This window comes from Notothenia coriiceps, unplaced genomic scaffold (genome assembly GCF_000735185.1).
Source record: "Notothenia coriiceps isolate Sejong01 unplaced genomic scaffold, NC01 NC01_scaffold00002024, whole genome shotgun sequence".
Classification (NCBI taxonomy): Eukaryota; Metazoa; Chordata; class Actinopteri; order Perciformes; family Nototheniidae; genus Notothenia; species Notothenia coriiceps.
Genome location: NW_011334725.1, coordinates 634 through 22,425, shown reverse-complemented (window position 1 = coordinate 22,425; position 21,792 = coordinate 634). Strand labels below are relative to the sequence as shown.

The 21,792-nt window shown below is 38.4% G+C and overlaps 1 protein-coding gene across 3 annotated transcripts in view; it reads left to right on the top strand.

The window, feature by feature from the left end:
• The window catches only part of cacnb2b (calcium channel, voltage-dependent, beta 2b), a 23,880-nt gene extending 2,361 nt beyond the window's left edge, over positions 1-21,519 (top strand). Inside the window, exons 2-15 of one of the 3 annotated variants that reach the window (XM_010794079.1) lie at positions 7,762-7,827; positions 9,713-9,835; positions 10,003-10,142; positions 11,883-11,944; positions 12,047-12,072; positions 12,789-12,869; positions 13,042-13,100; positions 13,198-13,307; positions 15,184-15,192; positions 16,128-16,279; positions 16,414-16,509; positions 17,145-17,321; positions 17,594-17,621; positions 18,655-18,731. In XM_010794079.1, the coding sequence (XP_010792381.1) occupies positions 7,762-7,827; positions 9,713-9,835; positions 10,003-10,142; positions 11,883-11,944; positions 12,047-12,072; positions 12,789-12,869; positions 13,042-13,100; positions 13,198-13,307; positions 15,184-15,192; positions 16,128-16,279; positions 16,414-16,509; positions 17,145-17,321; positions 17,594-17,605 (1,113 nt within the window). In that variant the 3' untranslated portion in view covers positions 17,606-17,621; positions 18,655-18,731. Of the gene's footprint in view, positions 1-7,761; positions 7,828-9,712; positions 9,836-10,002; positions 10,143-11,882; positions 11,945-12,046; positions 12,073-12,788; positions 12,870-13,041; positions 13,101-13,197; positions 13,308-15,183; positions 15,193-16,127; positions 16,280-16,413; positions 16,510-17,144; positions 17,322-17,593; positions 17,622-18,654 lie in introns of all 3 variants that reach the window. The other 2 variants (XM_010794063.1, XM_010794073.1) reach the window with 2 other exon arrangements.
• Positions 21,520-21,792: the final 273 nt, after the last annotated feature.

Below are 21,792 nucleotides of genomic sequence, written 5' to 3'. Positions count from 1 at the left end.
TGCTATCTTAATCTCCTTACTCAGAGACAATGAGAGAGAGAGAGAGAGAGAGAGAGAGAGAGACAGAGAGAGAGAGAGAGAGAGAGAGAGAGAGAGAGAGAGAGAGAGAGAGAGAGAGAAGCCCAAATACACATTGTCTTTTTCTCTGTAATGATTTTTCCAATTTAGTCTTTGGTGCAGAAATGTTCTGATGTGCAGATTATCTCTGAAGTAGTAAATGCTATACATGAGTAGAAATGTGAGATAGGATAAGAAAATCAGATATGAATGAATGAAAATGTTCCTGTCTGGTCTTTTACACGACCCACACCTCATGGACTTATTCAGACACATCAACTAACAACAAATCACACACACACACACTGCATCCCAGCCTTCATGTAGATATCAACCGCTCTTACATTTGCACGTTTCTCCTCACTCCTGCTGCTTCCATGGGTTCTTTGAAGCTTACAGTACAGTTTGTTTTGGCGTGCAGCCAGCTTGAATGACATTTTATCTGTTCAATATTTGAGGTCTTCCTCTCTGAGAAGTACAGTAGCAGCGAGGATCTACAGCAGATCTAACTGTCATTTCAGTCACTCCTCTATGGATCTCCCAATGATTTCAATGTACTGCTCAATTACTGTAAGCGTTTTATATCAGTACATGAAGATGTCTTAGACTTCACTAAACCATACGGAGGTTAGGACAATTACTACAAGTAACAACGGGACAAGTTTTTTTTATCAGTGGGAGGCATTTATGCTTAGGTTGCAATTGTATTCTTTAAGGTTAAAGTATCATAAACATCTAACCTAACCCCAGTTTCTTAATTCAACCTGATGTTTTCATGTTCATCATTAAACCCTATAGTAGAACAGAAACATGCTGTTTGAACACACTTCCAGTCTAAAAAACCTATCTTTTACAAGGCACATAAAGCTGAGTCTTATACAGTATATATATTTATTTTGGTTCTACAAGAGAATAATTCCAGGATATAAACTCACTGCACATTTTCTAATAGTGTTTTTTTTTGTTCGGATTCTCAAGTGGCAAAGTTTAATACTAAATCTGTGTTTTTTTGTTTTTCTCCAAAAAAAAAGAAACATTTTCTCAGCTGCTTAAAGCCCGAGAGACCCCGGTACTGGGGGCCTCCTGTAACATCTTGCAGGAAACAGTTTCTGAGGGCATGTTCATTTAATAAACTATGAATGTTTTATATCCATGTAACGGAAAGAAACTCATCTAACTGATCTTTTTTTTTTTAAATAAAAAAAAAAAACACAGTGCTACTGTAACGCTGAGCCTCTGAATTAGCAACGAGCGAAAAATGCTAACAGATGACTGCACCGAAATCCACTCACAAAACCTTATTATTTATCTTTGCTGCACATCTCAACCCATCGTTTCACATCGTGAGGGGACACAGAATCGAGGGGTATCCTTCATTATCACTCAATTATACGAACTCTCGGAGATAATAACAAGAACACACATCAAAACATATGGAGCTAGGTAGCTAGAAACGGCAAAATGGCTAACCTGTGTGGTAGTCTGGTCAAAAGTGCTCTTCAATGGCATTAAAACGATAAAAACGATGCTGAAGTTAATCCATAGGTTAATCCAATGTGTCTGTGTCACTTTGAATGATTTCTGATAATCCATGAGCAATAAATCTGCTTTTCGGTTTTGAGATGTCAGACGTAGAGACAGCTTCACTCTGGAGCAAAACTGCGTGCGCGAAGCCCCCACCTTTTTGTTTTACCATGTGTGTGTGCGGGGAGATTCCCCTTGGATTCTATTGGCTCTAACGGTCAGAAAGAGATGTCAATCACCAAAATCGACCAATGGGTTCCAGAGAAACGGTAAAACCCTAAAAACCTCCCATTTCCATTTTTTTTTGCTAAACCTCTCTAAAAAGGTCAAATGTCACTTGTTTTGCATCAATCTTGATACAGGGTACTTATTATATGTTGTACTTTGGATTCCTAAAGCTTTTAGTCTACCTTACCATCATCCAAGGGTAGTTTTCACTGTAATTAAAACATTTTTTTGGACGGACACTATAATTTACAGTTTTTTTACTATGTTCAATCTGAATTTTCTTTAAAATCAAAAACAGCTATATTTATTCTGACTTTTCTACATCCGACTCACAGGTTTATCATTACTTTGAGAAAAAAGATGATTAATTTAACCCTTTTAGAAGGGAAGATATGGTCATTTGTTCTGGGAATGTCATTTTCGAGCCTGAGACCTGAAAAACAGGCTCAGGGCTAGACTGGTTAACAAATCAAACAGGAAAGACGCGAATCTGCCAATAATTAGTTGCTTTAATATATATTTTTAATGCAAACATAATCTGCATCTCTGCATTTATCTAAGACCTCGTGTGGTGACTAAACTCCCAATGAGTAAAGTCACTCAGAGGCTAAACTCGGCTCATCACTTTAATGTGTTTCAAGAAGAGTTCGTACTGAAGTTAGTGTTGTTTCATGAGGTTTCATAAAGACAGAAAACACAAATAATCCCCTTAGCAGGACTATACGGTCAGAATAAAAAAAATCTCCCTCTTTGTCATCCATACAAGCCCAGCACACAACAGGTGCACGAAATACCTTACACCACACCATGTGATAATTGCCTGAAGTGTCAAATTCTATTAACAGAAATAATAGGTAACGGCAAAATAAGTATTTTGGCTCCTGCACCCCGTCCAGAGTTCAGTTTGTCCTCTGGAGAAACGCAGAGCTCCAGGCCGGCCAGCTGGTTGCCGGCGCCTCCATGTCTCTGATTATTTCACTTCAGGGATGGACTCCATCTCCCCAATCAGACGCTCCTTTGCTAATGCAATGCCCTGGTGCGGGCAGAAAGAGCTGTGTAAACGCTTTTGAGCGGGAAAGGAGTCACCTTCAGGTAGCACACCAGAGAACGTAGCTTCACTTGTCCAGCCATCCTCCCATCATCCTTGTCCTCCACCTTCCTTCACACACTCTGAGCTCCGTAGTCACATTAATGGACTGGGATGACTTCTAGAGAACTCAGGAAGAGATGGAGGGAGGATTAAAGAGGTGGGGTAGAGAGTTTGAATAAAAGACTGAACATGAGAAGATACATTTTTAACATTTTTGAAGACAGCGTTACAAAAGATAGGAAATTCACAGTAAAACAGTGCTGTAGCTCAGTTTTTTCTTTATGAAAAGGGAGTTTCTTCCAAAGGAACTGCTCTGTGCTTCATAGCCGAACCCTTTATTTCACTATCACAAAATGTGCCCTCTGAATTATAAGATTTGGGTTGCAAACAATGAATATTTTCAGCACAAATGATATGACATTTTCTGATTGATTTTGTCTATAAACTGTAGGAAAGTTGTACAAAATAACAATGCAAACTAGGGATGTATTCAAAGTGTCTGTTTGTTTCCAACCCTCCACCTAAAACTAAAAAACAACTTTTATATAAAATAGAGAAGCATTAAAATCCCGCATTTGAGGAACAAAGATACAAGATAAGGCTTAAAAGATGGGACTGTCCTAAAAACTATGATTTGAAAATGTATTTGTTTTAAAATTCCCAATTAACTTTGCTTTTTAAAACTTGTTCTGTTGTAAAATACAATCTTCAGTCACTTTTAAATCCTGTGGTGTCTGGATAGCTGAACCATCTTAACGATCACATTTAAGGGATAATGAATAAATATCTGAATTATTTGAAAACAGTTAAATCTGTGACTTTTACCTTGAGTAATTCAAAGTCAGAACGCCAAAAAGTCAGTTGATACAGTAATTCATATTACTCCCTCATGTTTGCATCTCTTAAGTAGATATTTCACCTGCGCTAGCTGAACATTGTTTAATAATTCCGCGGGGGCGTTTTGTTCTGTTGGCTGCGTGACATTGGCCTGCAGGAGAGGCGGTGCTGTGCGAGCAGATGTCTTCACCATGCCATGTGTAAACAGAAAGCCATGCATGGGCATAATTCAGCCCCGGGAGATTTATTCCCTCCTCCTCTCTTATTCCCTCATCGTTTTTGACATTCTCTGTCAGCACATTTTCTCTACTGAATCCTGAATTTCAGCCATAGGTGCTTTTAATTGTCAAGTACTGGATGTGATAATGATCATGCATATCTGCTGGTTTCGTTCACAAGAGCTCCTTTGTCCTTGCTTGTGTTTTGATATCATGAGCAATTGAGGTGAATTTTAAAACCAGGTCTCTTTATTTTTGTTCAACTCCATAACGTTTTGACATTAAATCCTCTGCACACATTAGCTTGCGGCTCGAGGGATGACAATGACTATTTAGATGATGGATTGCCAGGAAATCCTGTACAGATATTCCTGTTCCCCAGATGATAATTCTAGCTAAGTTTACTCATGTACCCTCACTCCCTTCTTTACTGGTACTGTAGTCTCTCCTCCCCGAGCTCTCTCTCTGTCTTCCCACTTCTTTATTATATAGTCTATTTAAGCTACGTCTTTTGAGCTTGAGGACAGGTCCATCATAACTATTGGGCCATAACAAGGACATGTGGTGTATTCTGTCACACATCTATCAAAGTCACCAGTGTCAGGCAGTGAAGTGTGCACTCACTTGGAAGAGGGTGGGGGAGTAAATGAGAGCCGGGGGGAAACTATTCTCAGGTTGGGCTTGAACAGTGAACACAGTCTGGACCATCATTCATACCAGATACTCTCTTTAATCAACACGAAATAGGGAAATTCTCCTCTATATTTATTCTTCCCTAAATATATTCATGTTCTGAACATTAGCCAGAGAGGTTTTGGAGAACACATAGCTGCTGTCTTAATAACATCCACTGGAAACCTTTGTGTCGGTTCAGAAAGTGAAGCATACTGAGGGAGAGGGGGGATTGTTTTCGGTCTAGGGCAAGTCTTCAGGTTTAGGCCAACATTTGCTTATATTTCAACAATGATTTGCTGTCTTCCTAAGGGTTTGATGATAAGGTTTATACCACCTTTACTGCAGTTGTGACAAAGTTAGTAGCAAAAGGACTTGAGGCAAGACTGACTATTTCCAAGGTAAAAAATAAACGGAAAAACAAAGGCTCAACAATTAGCATGCTATATCAAAGACAAATGTTATCTGTAAACAAACTGAATAAATAGAAAGACAACAATTTATGCATTTTAGAGGTAGAAAATGCTGGAATAATTTACGTCAGTATTCTCCACCAAGGAATTGTGGAATTGTACATCTTCTACCCCAACAGCTGTTTTCAAAATACAGAAATAACAACAATAATATTTATAAACTTTTTGTACAAATCATAAGTATAAAAAGAAACCTTGTTGTTAAAGAAATGACTAGTTGACTAGCCAATCAATGATTATTGAGTTACTCCACAGTATAACAGTAAACAAAGCAAGTATACTAATGCTCAGGACAATTGTTTTGCATTTTCTGTAAATTGGTAGTGTCTAACTATATATTTCTTAACGATGAAGGCAACCTAAGATACTGTCTGTGTGCACCAGTTTTAGCTAGTTGTTGTTTTAGGTCTCTTATGAGTCAGGTATCATCCCTGAGACTCCTGGAAGCTGCAAACAGTTTTTGCTTCCTGCTGTAGCTCGAAAGAAATGTGAGAAGTTGTAGAAGTTACACAACGTGACTCTTAACAGCAAATGTTTTTTACATTTCTGTTTGTGTATGCCACGTACATTATGTAATTGCTAATGCTAATTATTTGTATATTGAGGAGACACAGTTGAAGAGACTAAGCTGCAGGAGTGTGCAGTCTGCTCTCTCAGGCTTCACTAACTGTATCTGTTGTTCTCTGATAACTGTACTGCTGTTCTGCTCTGTGAACCTTAATTATACACAACTAAAGCGTTTACTTTCAGCACTCCAGCAAATATGCATATGAACATATTAACGGCATACACTGCATAGTGACATCCTGAATCAACACCTCCCTAAATTCAGTTGTAGAGATCCAAACGCCTAACTTGCCTTGAGTCTGCACTTGGCTCCAAACAAACTAAAGGGGAGAGGATCTGACGTATAAAGAAAAAAAGGTATCATAAATGTTTAGTTTACAACCGCCCAAAAAGCGGACTATAACTACCAAAGCAAAAACTAAAAGGTTAAATAAAGAAAGCTTATTTCTGACAACAAATGAGTGAAACCGAAGTACAAAAGGCAAATTAAAGCAAGATATTTTAGTCAATACAAATTAACGAGGTTGGGAGCAGCAGAGCGGAGGGAGCGGGTGGAAGTGTGTCTGGAGGAGGTCAGTAATTTAGGATAGGGCCAGGTTATGGAGTGCTTTGTATGTCATCAGGAGGATTTTGTACTTATTAAAGTCATTTGCAAGTGTGAATATGACATTGCCAATGGTACATACATAAGTATTTTTAAAGTATTGTGGCAATTTAACAACGTTTTAGGAAGTAGAAAACTATTTAAGATTAGAAAAATATTGAGTTTGACTCGCTGGGCCTCTCTAAGGACTTGTTGTGATGTTAAAATGCAGCAGACGGAGCCGACGGTCGGTCACCAGAGAGAGCATTCCTGACTTTGGGATGCAAGTGTGTGTCTTGAGTGCCAGATTGACGCAGAGGGCTGTGCCGCCTCCTGGCTATGACACAGAGGGCGTTAATTACCATGTCTTTGAGGGGACAATTTAATCGCTGGGACACATGGCACATAAACCTGAGCGCCCCAGGAGGGATCCGCTGCAGCACTTCCTCACAATTAAAGGCAGGACAATTCTGGAGAAGGGACCGTAAATGACAAGGTAACTCTTTTAGATGTTAAAGCTTAACAGGGAAGCATTTAATCAGTGTTTGCGTCCTACAGCCGTACATTCAGAGGTCACAGGAACAAAATGTGGAAACAATCCAGAAGACAACTGTGGAAAACCTACTGTGCCGAGTGCCGACCAGCTCCACATTGAGGATAATGAGACACGATACAAAACGCAATGGACAGATAATACCGATGCCTGAAACAGCATGGTGCTCTATCAATTAATAAGCCAGAGGAACAATTATAATGTCATAAGGCAAAATGTCAAGTCATTAAAACTATTAAAAAGAAAAATTGTTTTTTCACGCTTCAAAGACTATTTTTGCAAAAAAACATAATGTAAATAATAAACCAAAACCTAAATGTGATTTTTTTTTATATAAAACTTTAAAATACCTTAATATATGTATAATGTATTAAGCTGCGACGCCCACTTACGTGCATTTAGGGCAATTTCTGTGGTTTCAGACAGAGGGGAGTATAGACTGTTTTAACAGTTGAATAATGTTTTCTGTGCCGCTTTGGCGGAGCTTTGTCAAGTCTGAGAAAATGTAACTCAACGGATCCATTTGGACACAATTGGCTCTGGATTGGAGATTTTGAATTAAAAAGCAAAAAAAGCTTGCATTTCTCCTGCTTGAAGTGCGGTCTGAAAGACATGCCAGTAAGGGAGGGTCTAGAAATGCTTTTCAGGTGCATTCTGGGAGGTGTAGGCTCCAGTGTTTTTGGAGCGTGACTGATACTACTGCAGTGAATAAAATAAAGACATCCTAGTCTCTGCTGCATCAATATCAACACATTGTCCTGAATCAAGTCCCTAAGCTTTATGGATTTGCAGTACCAAATGGCTGCATGCAGAAACATGCCACACGTTGAGAAAGATGTGCTTATTGGATTCAAAGTGTTTTGTTGATTTGTCTTTATTTTTCCAAATAACACACACTGATCAAATCAATGCACAGATTTAATTTCACTAATTGTCATTCCTCTCTCTCTCTGCTGCAGGGAGAGCGTCAGGACTCGGACCTCCACGAGGAAAGAAACGCCCAGGCGCAGTTGGAAAAGGCCCAGGTACTTCCTCTCAGTTGCATCATGGGAACCCACCATACTCAAAGACTTGCTATTTAGAGCGGCAGCTTTTAAGGACATTGTTAAATCAGAGACAGGAAACACATTCTTCAGGACATAAGATTAGCGGAACAATATTATTCTATGAAAATGAGTCATTGCAGTGTTCATCCTCATCCTTTATTTACTGGATGCCTGGGGGGGAATGATAATAAGGTATATGGATTATTGCTGATTCAGTTTAAAGGAACACTTTTGAGCCGAATGCTCTCTAGCATTTTAGCAACATCATTTATTTCCAGACTCTAATACAGTTACATGAAAATGACAATGTGATAAATGCTTTTTTATTTCGCAACTATGATGATAAACGAGGACAATAATCTGTAATCCTGTGTGCAAGGCAGGTGAGGGTAAGCACTACATCTAATGTCACTGCTCTGTGTTCTAGCACAGATGTATTTAGATTATCTCACATATTTTCTCTCATAAAATTCAAGTTTTTAAAGTTGTCTTTTTATGTAACATTATGATAATATTTAGGATTCCTTAATTTGGTACGGTTAAGTGTGATGCAAGGATTTGAGAACTATTAATCTGTGCAGCAGAAATATTTTCCTTCTTCTTCCACATCGCATTATTCATCTTGAAAATACTTTATTTATTTTGAAAACCCCTTAGGGGGGCATGGCCTGCAGGTTAGGAGCCGGAACAGTAGTGGCAGTAATAGTGATGTTTCAAACATTTATTTTTGATTCATTACTCAAAGTCAAGTTGACCCATTGCAACCTGTAAAATGAAAATAAAATGTTGCTTGCTGGCATAAGAAAATGTTTATAGTTCCGTGCACTGGCTACAGCTGTTGTTTAGATTCACCAATGGGTTATTTTCCACTTTCTTTTCTGTGGAGGTTATGAAAATTAAGGTAATTCCCGAAATAAATTAAAATATCAGATCCTATATCAAACTCTTCACCTGCTAATACACGTCCCATTGAATATTGAATTAAATCCTCCCCACACATTAAATGCACTCCAGCTGGTGCTCTGTAATTGAAGCAGCCCGTCACCTACTGAACCCCCCTCCCCCCCCTCCCACAGCCATGTCTCTCCAAAGTGGAGTAATTAGCAGCCGAACCTGCGTGCCACTGACATTTGGCTCTGATAGGATTACACCACCAACGGGCGTTCAATCAGACGGACGGGTACGGTAGCTGCTGTGAAGCACATCTTAATTTGTCATAGTAGGAAACAAACATGAATCACTTGTAAAATGTGATGTGTCACACTTGTCATGACCGACTTGGAGACTTGAACAGAACAGAGCCAACATGCATAAAAAGGACAGGAAAAAGTTAAAGTTTTAAGAAATAGTATTGTCAAGATAAATCTGTTTAATGACAGTTAAAAACAATTGCAAATATTCAAATATTTCAAGGGTCCTTTCAAAAATACAATTATTTTATATATGATTAAAATAATAAAGAAATTAGCCTAATATCCATAAAGCAGAATTCACAGCCATGCTCCCAGGCGTGCACACCATAGTTATCCTTAAAGTGCAATTATCTCGGTATCATGATGTATAAAATGAACGTTTAGTCTCTTGGTTACAATCCTGCATATGCTTAAAAATTGTATTTGAACAGATACAAGTTTTTCTTTGTGTTTTTTAATCAACGTTCCCCCGACACAACTTTATTATAAACGTGAGAAATATGGTTTGCAATCTGTGGATTCATTATAATGTGTGTTCACCTGCAATTTAGTGAAATATTAATAATTGTTTGCGCAAAAATGTGTTTGTCAGTAAAACTTAGGCAATAAAGATAACTGTGACATCCGTTAGTAATAACATTTCTGTATGATCTCCTGTCTTGTGTTCGCAGTACAAGCCTGTGGCATTCGCAGTACGTTGCAACTTCTCTTACACGCCAGCAGACGACGACAACGCTCCCGTACCGGGCCATGCCGTCACCTTCGAGGCCAGAGAATTCCTCCATGTCAAAGAGGTTTGAGACACATACACAGCATGATCTGTTCACATAAAGATGGGAGGTAATGGAGACAAAGAATGCAAAAACTACAATGTTGAATGCATTTCTTAACATAAACAAAGGACAAATAAACAAAAGCCAGGCTTTAAATTCTCATTATTGTTTGTCTTTTTAATGATCAGAAGTTTAACAACGAGTGGTGGATCGGCCGGCCGGTGAAGGAGGATGGTGTGGTGGGCTTCATCCCCAGTCCAGTCAACCTGGAGACCATCCTCATCAGAAGAGAAGTCCAAGCGAGAAAAGCTGCAAAGGCCTTAGCCAAGTATGTTATACTTGTTTCAATACAAGAAAAACCAGCACACAAGCCCATGCTGCCGTGTGCTGATTTATCTTGTAATCCTTATTATAATCTTTATTGGCCCAGCACACAAGAGATACACAGAGGATCACAAGACATTCCCTTGTATGGTGTTCGGGTCTGTGGGACTCGATTTCATTATTTAGCTAAAGAAAAATGATAGGATAAATTATTTTTTCAAACTCACACTCAATGGCCTTGGCTCATTTTCTGTGAAGAACATACTTTATATCAGAACACATTTTCAATGACTGCAGCTTGTGATTAAATGCATTTGAATGTAACAAAGATATCTTAAACATCTTTTATCTTGCAGCTTAATCCACTGACAAGGCATTATCGCTACAAGCCATAAATAACCTGTCAGTCTTCTCACTCCCCTACACAGCACACGTGTTCATGTGCATGCGCTCTCACACATATACACATCTGACCCTAAGCTTCTTACTACCAAAGTGTGTGTATGTGTGAGACTTTTGTGTTACTACCCCTGCCATTCCCGCACAAGGTTGCAACATTGTTGATAAATTCAAGCACTGACACCTGTCTGCTCTCACATTCCCGCATTATGTCTTGCGGGAACCAATCTTTATTTTTTTCTACATTCTATCCAAGCTGCAAATTTGGGGCGGGACACAAGAAATAAAGCTTCGCCAGTTTGGGTCCTTATCACAACTGATCAAGATGGCCAAAAGATTCTCTGCTCAGAGGGCCTTGCAAATGATTTTGGAAGAGAGAGAACCATTTGATGATGATGTGGAGGAAGAGGAAGATGTTTCAGAATGTGAGGATCCCATTTCTGAGAATTCTGAGTCTGACAGTGACTTTGAAGAAGATAATGAGATCGAGCATCAGCTAGTTACAAAAAAAAGACGAGCCACAGGACCAGCCAGTCAGCGGGCAAAAAAACAAGTAGCACTTTAATTCATTAATGTGATCTAACAAATGTAAAAGGGAAAATATTAACCATATATGCTGTTTATAGTATATTGCTTCTAATTGGGATGAAGTGAACATCTGTTGAGTATTTTTCACATAAAATAGTTTGATTGTGTTGAATTGAAGCCCAAAAAGGCAGCGGGTCCACGAACACTGGCTGAGTAACACAAATATCAACACACCATACAAGGGTTAAAACTTCTGTTGATGATCTTTGTTATTATAGTTATTCAGCAATAAGTGCAACTAACCAATCAGAGCAGACTGGGCTCTGGTTTCAGACAGAGGGTGAAAAGAGGTGCTGCAGCACAGACAGTATGAGGAAAATTAACACTTTTTGAACATTAAAGCACGTAAACATGTCCCAGTAGAGGTACAAAATAAAAATATGAAGCTGAAAATGAGCATTAGGGACTAAAACGACATCAAGGTGTTTTCACTTCGTTAAAACAGTAGGCTGTTTTCACTCTGATCAGACTCACTACCAGCTGAAAGATGTTGACTTGACCCAGTTAGGGTGAAACTCATTTAGAGGATCGTGGATATTTTGCTTCGGTAGCAACTATGCGTGCTGTATCACTTCAAGGGATTCACCCTCAAATAATTTCATCGCGTATGCACACATTTCTTTATTGCCAAGATAAAGACTGCTCTTTCTTTACCAAGAAATAAACATAAAGGTTTTGACTCTAAATAAGAAGGCCTTGTTTTTCTCTGTCTTTAGTGAGAGACATCTGAGCTTATTCAAAACTTTTCTTATTCCAGCAAAGCAGCGTCTCAAGTTGCTCAAGATTTGAACTCAAAAAAATATACACCTCCATCACAAGGTCAGTGCTTTTGTGAAATAAAATGAAAACTATTAATAATTGTTTATTTTTGATGATAGGTGAATTAATATTAAATAACTCTCTTATGCTTTACATCAACAGCCAATCAGCAGGTGAAAAAGAAACCGGTAAGTGATTCTGCTGACATCAAACACGCAGAAGAACATTCACATCTGAATATGAACAGCTTTTCATTTATAAAGAGTGTTATGAAACAATTGGGGGGGGAAAAATATTGATCCTATGTTTGCAACAGCAGCATCCCACCTTCTGAATAACGGCTGATTAACAGTTCTCCAGTTTTTACTAACATTAACACGTTGGGTTTTTTTATTACAAGAAGTAATATGTTTATATATGCAAATGTGGAAATGTTTGTTCTTGTGTCAATAAATTAAAGCTTTTCACACGGGGATTTATATATACTTGTATCACTTGGAAAATCAAAAAAATACTCTCTTAACTGTGTTAAAATTAAATAAATGTTTGCCATGAATTAAAAGCTGTGTAAATGGGCTATGTACTGTACTGTACATGAACGAGATTGTATGGCTCAGAGTATAAGAGAAAAACATGTTTTTCAGAGGACAGCCTTTAAAGAAAGTTAACGCACAGTTACCTACATTTGGGAAAACTGGTTAAACAAACCAACATGAAAAAGTAGAAAAGTCATATTTAAATCTGCAAATAGGTAGTACCCGAAGCAAATTGTTGATGAATTTAAGAGTCTGCCTACACAAATTGACAAACTGTAGTCAAAAAACATACACTCTTTCATTAGTGTATGTAAAATTGCCCAAGATTCTCAAAATTGACCAGTGTGTGTGTTTCTTTGTGCTCACAGGGGGAGCAGATTGCTATGTATGATGTAGTGCCTACAATGCGTCCTGTGGTTTTAATGGGGCCGTCACTGAAGGGCTTAGAGGTGAGTCCGGCTCATACACTGTCATCTTAGCACTTAATAGGATACCTTTGAAATGTGAAGAGTACAAAATGTTGTTGAGCTGACACACCTTATTGTTCGTCATACAAATATTGACACTTGTATTGTACTTGAGAAATGTTACTTGAAATCCTTGTGTCCTGTGTAATTCCAGGTTACAGATATGATGCAAAAAGCACTATTTGACTTTTTAAAGCATCGATTTGAAGGCAGGTAAGTTATTTAATTCTTCAGTGTCACACCTTCCATGCTGATATAAAACAGGATGAAAATCACAACTGTGTAAAAATCCCTGTTTCTCTGTCTCCAGAATTACTATTACACGAGTCACCGCAGACATCTCTCTGGCTAAAAGGTCCATCCTCAACAACCCGGGAAAAAAGGCCTTAATGGACCGGTCAAACACCCGCTCTAATTTAGGTACACATCTTTCACTCTTTTCTTTATCACATTTTAAGATTGCAATTTCTGTTCACAATCATTATTTAATATACGGTACATAGATGATCCTTTATTCAACGGGATTATGTAACACGGCAAAGATGCTCATTTGCTTTCCTGCCGAGCCTTAAGCCTGAATGTGCAGATTGAAACCATGCGCATGCACCCGTTTCAAATGTTATCGGGCCATTAAGTTAAAATAACTTACATTTTGGAGTGGGGAAAAGTCCTCTGTTTCTTTAACTCATCCATCCATCTATGCATCCTCCCTACCCTATATGGAATTAATCGATCTTTACATATTTCACCAAAAACCCTCCTTTTGGCCGGTCATAATAACAATTCCCGCTAGGAGTCACTGTGTTCTTTTCTTCCTATCTGTGAGCAACCATTTGGATCAGGGGTGTCAAACTCAATTTCATCGCGGGCCACATTCGCATAAAGGTTGCACTCAAAGGGCCGGTTGTAACTATATAAATATAATATATATATATAAAATAATGTATTATATTACATTATTGCCTCTGAATTGGATTATTATCGGATAGGATAATAACTTAGTAATTAACTACGTCTGAAAGCAGAAGTCCAGGGTAAATAATTGCAAGTCTCTTCAGGGCGCATGTCACAAAACTAGATGCATTGTGGGACATGTAGTTTATGGGCAACCTGCTTCTGTAAAGTGGCATGTAACCGTATAATAAACGTATTATATTCTTTGCAAGCTCTTGCAGGGCCACATAAAATGAAGTCGCGGGCCGGATTTGGCCCCCAGGCCTTGAGTTTGAGACCCCTGATTTGGATAGATGATTATGGAGCACCCATATCTAGGACAATGAAACCACTGATTACAGCCTTTATTTGGCTGATATCATTTGAAGCGGGTGTCTCATGTTTGTATGGCAAAAATAAATGTGCAGTCCTCAGCAGGATTGGTTAGCTTAGCAAAACAGACTGGAAACAAGGGATTGTAATAAACCTGGTTTTTACCGAGCTGCTGCTGGCCACGCCCCTCTGGAGCGTCCTCATGATATGTGAGCTCTGTGAAGAGAAGGCTGACAACCGGCAGAAACTCAGCTAAATGCTGCCGTGATTAAACTCCATATTATGTTCCAAACCACATCAAGCATTATTTCTGAAACAGTATGGAGCTGAAACGCTTTCTCTCACACGGGTTTACCACAAGGACAGTACCTTTTTATATTCGGCTTCTTTACACATATTCTCTCCGGAGTGTTAGCGATGCTTGCTAATGTAAACACAGACCATATTACTTCCAAAACACGTCGCGCATTGTTGCTGATATAGCACATAGCATAACATATGTTTACCGCTAGAACAGGGCCATTGTATGTATTATATATATATATATAAACAACTTTACTCTAAGTCCTGTAGACATCCTGCTGAATACACAGACACACAGCTGCGGGAGGGGATTCAGCTAGCCCACTGTATATGGGAAATAGGTTTGGACGTGGGCTGGACGTTGCCAAGAGTTCAATTTAAAGCCAGCCCACATTTCAGTAATGACGTCAAGTCCGCAGCAAATCTATATCAGCTCCGTTGTATCCCCGTTTGTAGAGATGTGGGTAAGCAGGAAAAAAGAGAGGCTTGTATTTTCATGTCAACCCAAATATTTATGTATAAAAGACATCAAAAAGTGCAATAATAGGTGACCTTTAAGCATCAGATTAGGAAAACAAGTTGTCTCCTGAACTTTTTATGAGTATTTGCTGTTTTGGCCCCACTGACTCTGTGCAGTGGTCAGTCTCCCTTGATTACAAACCGAAAGGAGGATAAGATTTACTTGGTTTTCTCTACTTTTCTCTTTCTCATCGCTCTCTCATCCCAGATGCTGCCGGTATGTATGACTGAAAGCACTGGTAGTCCACATCTGTTTGTTTGAATACTCCACCTTCCTTTCATTACCTCATCAGCACTTTGTTCACACACTGTTCACAGGGCACTTAAAGGACTCCTCATGTTGGCCTCAGCGGTAGACTTTGTGATTTGATTAGCTGCTAGAGACTTGTGGGTCTTGTTTGTCAACTACTATTTTTTTACAATAAATGTTCAATCTTAGCATATAACTTGATAATGAATTGTTTTGGGTTTAACCTTCAACATTTAAGATTTTAGATATCCTCATTACTGCATCTTTACAATATAAAATAGAGAACCAAAAATAAATCTCCACATACGTGCTTCTGCAGTAAATATTTATTTTATCATTCAAGATTACACACAATGGTATAATGTGGATGCATAAGAACAATTTAAATATATGGTTCAATGATAGGAAAATATCTTCTGTAGGCCTACAGTACTTTCATGAGCTAATGCAAAGAGGAGCTTAATCAGAGCAATCACTGGGCATGGATCTAACAGAAAAGGAAATAAATATTAAAGAATGGTAAAGAGACACAAAGTAAGATAATAAGATTACAATAATTAATTATAAGTGGGCAGTTTACACAGATAATCCATAAGTATAATATTGCAGACATAAATATCAAACCGTTAACAGCTTTCTTTAATTGTACAAATGAACACATTTTAAAGTATGAGATGGCAGATTATTCAATTTCACTGAACTTCTGTAAATTAAGCCACTCTGTAATTGAGATGTTCAACATAGCCTGAGTTTTTTGTTATATGTTGTAGAATAATTGGTAATTCAATTATTTTAGGTACACTGTTTATGATAAAGGTTAAAATTGAAATTAAATGTGTGCGATTGATGGATTTCCTGGACCTCAGGTGTCAAAGTCGTGCCTTTTCTCTCTGCTTTTGCAGCTCAGATCCAGGGGGAGGTGGAGCGTATCTTTGAGCTCGCCCGCAGCCTGCAGCTGGTGATTCTAGATGCAGACACAATCAACCACCCGCTCCAGGTGGCCAAGACTTCCCTAGCACCGATCCTTATCTATGTCAAGATCTCCTCACCAAAGGTAAGCTTCACCAGAGACCTGCCCTTTCTTTTAGACCAACTGTTCCTCATCCAACACATTTCAGTAAAATGTCAACCGTAAGCGTTTTTCTTTCCTTTTGGGCTTAATTTCTCTCCTCTTCCTCTTCACTGCAGGTGTTGACAAGACTGATCAAGACAAGAGGGAAGTCACAGACGAAGCATCTCAATGTTCAGATGGTGGCAGCAGACAAGCTCGCCCAGTGCCCGTCGGTGAGTGCCATCTAGTGGCCAGTGTGTTAAATGTCTTGGATTCTGTTAAGTAATACTAGTTTTTAGTATTGACTGGGTGAAAGATGGATTGTTATCAAGTAATTTAATGATGTTAGTCTTTTCAGTTGTTACACAGAACTATGCATTGCTGCATTAGGCTTTGTTTCTATAGTTGAAGTTGTTAAATTGATAACATCTGACCAGAAATTAGATGAAAACAGAGATTAAACTGAAAATACAATTTTGGTGGTTACATGGCTACCTTTTAGAACAGTGACGACCAACTGTTCTGACATTTAAGGGGGTTTTACATCTTGGTGGGAATTTATGGGAATTTAGTATGTATGATGATGATGGGAAATTATTCAACAGCTAATAGAATGATAACATATGAAAAAACAATGTTTTGAATTAATGTTGTAGACTACATAATCTAGAGATAAGCTTATTTAATTCATCTTATCATCAAAATGTCATTGGAAGACCTAATCACAGACGTATGTGGAAATCAGACTGTGTTATTTTTAAAGCCTTGCCCGATTTCTGCTATGATGGTATTGATGGTATTATAAATTATACATAAAAAGTGTTTCAGGGTAGTGTTTCCTACAGTTCCAATTTTTTCTTTCCTGCAGGAAATGTTTGACGTCATCTTGGATGAGAACCAGCTGACTGATGCCTGTGAGCATGTTGCTGATTATCTGGAGTCTTACTGGAGAGCCACTCATCCTCCAGAGATGGAGCCGGCCAACGCTCTGGTGTCCCAGCTGGTCGAGAGCACACTGCCCACTAGTCCTTCAGCAGTACCCGCGGTACATGAAACACACACATACAAACATATAGCAAACAACTACGCAAAGAAGTTACAACGTGTAAAATCCTTTGCAAAGATTTCATACTGTCCTCTCATCCCACTCATCCCATCCGTGCAGACAATCTGCTGAATGTGAGGAAACTGTTTGCATAGTAAATGATGAGCTCAGCAGGAATGTTACTTTATCTAGACTCCACAGTGTGCTGCATCTGCATTTGTTTTCATCTAACATTTTCATTTCATTTCTCCTCATACTTTTCCACTGGAAAGGTGAAGAAATGATATAGGTCTACCTCCGGTGAGTGAGATACCCTCAAATTCTGCTGTAGCTGAGTCTTTACCGTAGTTAAGGAGATGAGTAGCATCTTTACAAGTTAGCTTAAAATTATGTGTATTTGTTCAATAAAGATGAACACACAGTTCTGGTGTTAGCTTCCCTTTAGGCTAGCGTTCCCTGTTCACCCTCTCCTGTGAAAAACTATCCACCACCTTATTAAATCCACAGATCTGACCAGAGTGCGCTAGATACAATTTGCTAATTCTGCACACTAAGCTGAAAGTAACATCTCCATTAAATGACATTGAATAATGTTCCCCTATTTCTTTTGATATTTATGATGTAAAAGTAACACTTTTAATTTTTTCTCTTTAAAAACTCTCAGGCATTATAGTTTGTTTTCTGCTTACAGCTTGAATGAACATTACACAACGATATTTTCCCCAGACACCTTGAGATTATAATCAAATGCTGAAACCATGGTTACAATTTTAGTCACATTACAACAGCTTTGCTACTGGGTTAGTAGAACAGATGCAGAGAAGCCTGAGGAAGCAAATGTGTCTGTTCCCATGAGTAAGTACCAAAGTGGAGCAAAATCCCATAATCAGAATTATCATCCAAAAGTATCCAAATTGGCTCTGCTGTGATACAGTCTATTATGTGATTGTCAAAGTAGGCGCTTTAGGGCCAGCTGCTTCCCAAACTGCAGATGTTTGTGTTTGGACATATTTTCTGTGTTTGAAATCGCATCCTTATTTATACTTAGTAAAAACGAATACTGGAAAATACCAGAAAATATTTAAGTGGAAGAGGCAATGTTGATTCAAATGTATGATAAACTATTCTAATTCAACAGTAGCTCTTACTGGCAATGGCTATTACTGTAATTGTATACTCATACAGACACGTATGTACAGTAGTATGAAACACGTTAGAATGTGATTTTAAACACAGGCATTGTGTTTGGCGAGTATTTTTTTGAGTATATCTAGATTACTTCATAAGTGCTATATGCACGTATGTGACATATCATTGCATTTTCTTGTTGCAGGATGGGCACAAAAACAAGAAGGCAGCTGCCGCCAAGAGGAAAGGTTCCCGTGAGAACCATCTAGACCAGGAGCAACCCTCAGCCCCAGCCCAGGAGCAGAAAGCTGAGGAAGGCCAAAGAGAGGAGGAAGAGCGGCTTCTGAGGAATGAACCAAAGAGACCCCAGCACACCCACCGCCATCACAACCACCACCACCGCCGGATAGAGCATCACAGCCACGGCCAGCACAACCAAACATCCAGTGGGACTGAAGTACGGGCAAGCAGGGAGTACAGCCAGAGGCCTCCCCGAAGGCACCTGCCCGTGGAGAGGGAGGAGGAAGCGGAGGATGTGGTGGAGGAGGACAAGGAGGCAACGCGCTATAATCACAGAGGCCATAACCACCACCATCACAACAGCAACCACCATCACCACTCACAACAACCACACCGTGGAAACAGCGAGCCACGTGTCAGAGAAGACTATGAGCAGGAGCACAATGAACGCAACCGTCAGCACAGGCGTCACCAGGATATTTCCCACCGGACACAACACACAGATCACTATCCTGCACACAATCATCACAACCACCACGGCAAAGACAGAGACATGGACAGAGATAGAGACAGAGATAGAGATAGAGACAGAGAAAGACACAAGGACAGGGAGAGAGACAGAGACAGAGATAGGGATGGTGGTAGAGATAGAGACAGAGAGGCACGGCAATTTCACAGAGACTCCTATATACACTAGTGACTGTTGTTTCTCCTGTGGCTTGGTGCATGGTTTTATGCTGCTCAAGTTATGATGCACTATAATGGCCTGGGCAGGGTGTTCTTCTTCATATCGTTTGACATTTTAAATTGTTCTTATTTTTACCCTCTGCCACTCACTCACATATTTTGTCCTTCTTTATTTTTTCTATAGCAAAATTCATACTGTCACTCGGTTTTGCCTGTCTTAATGTCATCTTATTCATATGGCGCTATCTCTGTGTATTTAAGCACAAACATTTGACAAGATAAATGTAAAGGTCCTGCAACATTTTCCAATGTTCACGCAAAAAGCCAAGAATAATCAAGGTTGCAGTAATTTTATTGTATCCATTATGTCAAGATCACAAGTAAATGTTCTTGTTATCTTGGGCTTGTTTTAAAGTGATAACACAATAAATACACTTGAGTTTCTATTAGTTACACCAAACTAAAATTAATACAATCTAATATACAAGTCCTGCAATAAATCCAACTTTGATGAGGTCATATAGTTCAGTGTGTATTAAACAGGGATACAAATTTACTTTTCACAAGTTTACCTAGCCAAAATGACATTATCTGGTGTTCACCTCTCAAAAGTAGATATGAGAAGATGTTACCTTGGCATCTGACAAATTGTGATGTCGATATTTGACACTAAATTGTTAATGGATAGATCAATAGATAGAACAATAGATCAAAAGTGAGCGGCAGATTCGTCCAATCTGAAAAAAAGCTATCGGGAGAAAACATCTCTTTAAGTACAGTAACTTGTGATTTGAGATGAACAGGAAGAAATTATGGAAATTAATCAATAAGTGTTCTCGCTTCTGTACACTGAACACATTTATAACTGTTGTTTCTATAAACTAATTCAAAGAGAAGCTTTGTTGTAGCCGAGGGTTCGAAAACTCTAGGAAACAACAGACTTTTGGTGTCACATCTCATTCTGTCTCCATGTGTTACAATCTGTGTATCTTCCAAAAACAACAATTCATTGTACACATTGGGAAGGAAACTCAAACTATTTTGTTATATGATATTAAAGGGAAGTCTTACTTTGCTTCCTACTTTTCTAAATGTTGTTCAAGCTTATTTATTGACTTGTATTTGCGCTGTGTGGAAGCATGACATATCTTTAGGTGACACTGACCTGCTATATGCTGGATACTCTATGCATCTTCTTGTGATAAAATATATTGCTTGAATACAACCTCTATGCATTTGTAAATACTTCATAATTGCCTTGTTAGGTAAATATAAGGAGAACCAGACAGCCTGTTGCACTGTTTGATAGAACTTGACCTACTGTGAATGATTGCTCTAGACTGAAGTGGCTCTGATCCTTTAACTTTTTTTGTTTTCATTATGTTTGTTTTGTACAGCATTCAGATATATGCATATGCAAATATGCATTCCATTGTTGAAAACCATTAAAATATAAACCAAAACATGTGGTTATTGACATGTTATTGTAGGACGTCAGCACTTGCCAAATTGATAACATTGTTGCTAATTGAAATTACTTTATATAAACTAGCTTGCGAATTTTCCTCTGAGGATTAATAAAGCCCTAATCTGTAAATAATAATGGTTTATTTTTTGATCATTTATTATTAATCTGAAAGGGAGTAGAAGTTAAGTACACACACCAATAGTAGAAAGTACAAAAGTATAATCTAGTCAGTTGTCTGTAAATACCTATTTTTTAGAATTCTGAAATTACAATGTGTTATTATTTCTTTGAATTCAGAAAAATAGAGCAATTTCTCTCACTTTTCATTAGGATTAGGCCTATGCACCTTTCACCAATGAGTGTAAACCATACAGTGTACAGTACATTCTTTGTATTTAGGTAAAATACCCTGCTGTCTGTGTCCAATGTACACAAGAAAAAAAATATTTCCCAAAAGGTCAATTTGCTGAATATAAAGTCAAGGAAATTAATCTTAATTTTTATTTCGTTCTCATGGCAACGTCTTCCCAATTTCTCAATGTTTTCTTAAAAGTGTGAAACAGCGCTAGGATTAATGGATGGTTAATGTAATCTAGAATTTCTCGTACATGTGGAGAGACAAGAGAGATGGGTCCTCACCTCCTCTAGGGGGGTCCGGGGGCATGCTCCCCCTGGAAGATCTTTTTTTAAATATTGAAGTTAAATTCATCAACCTGGTGCATTTTGAGAGCAAAATGAATTTATGGATACATCTCTCTACACCCAGATGAAACTGAACTGTAAACAGATTTTCTTTTTCTTTATGGATATTTTACAAATCACTCACCTTTTAAACGTTATTCTTGTTTTACTGTCATATAGTATTTCATAATTGTTTTTCATTTATTCTCATAAATGGTGACCAAAACGTTTGAGACCCACTGAGATAACTTGACTAAAGTTAACGAT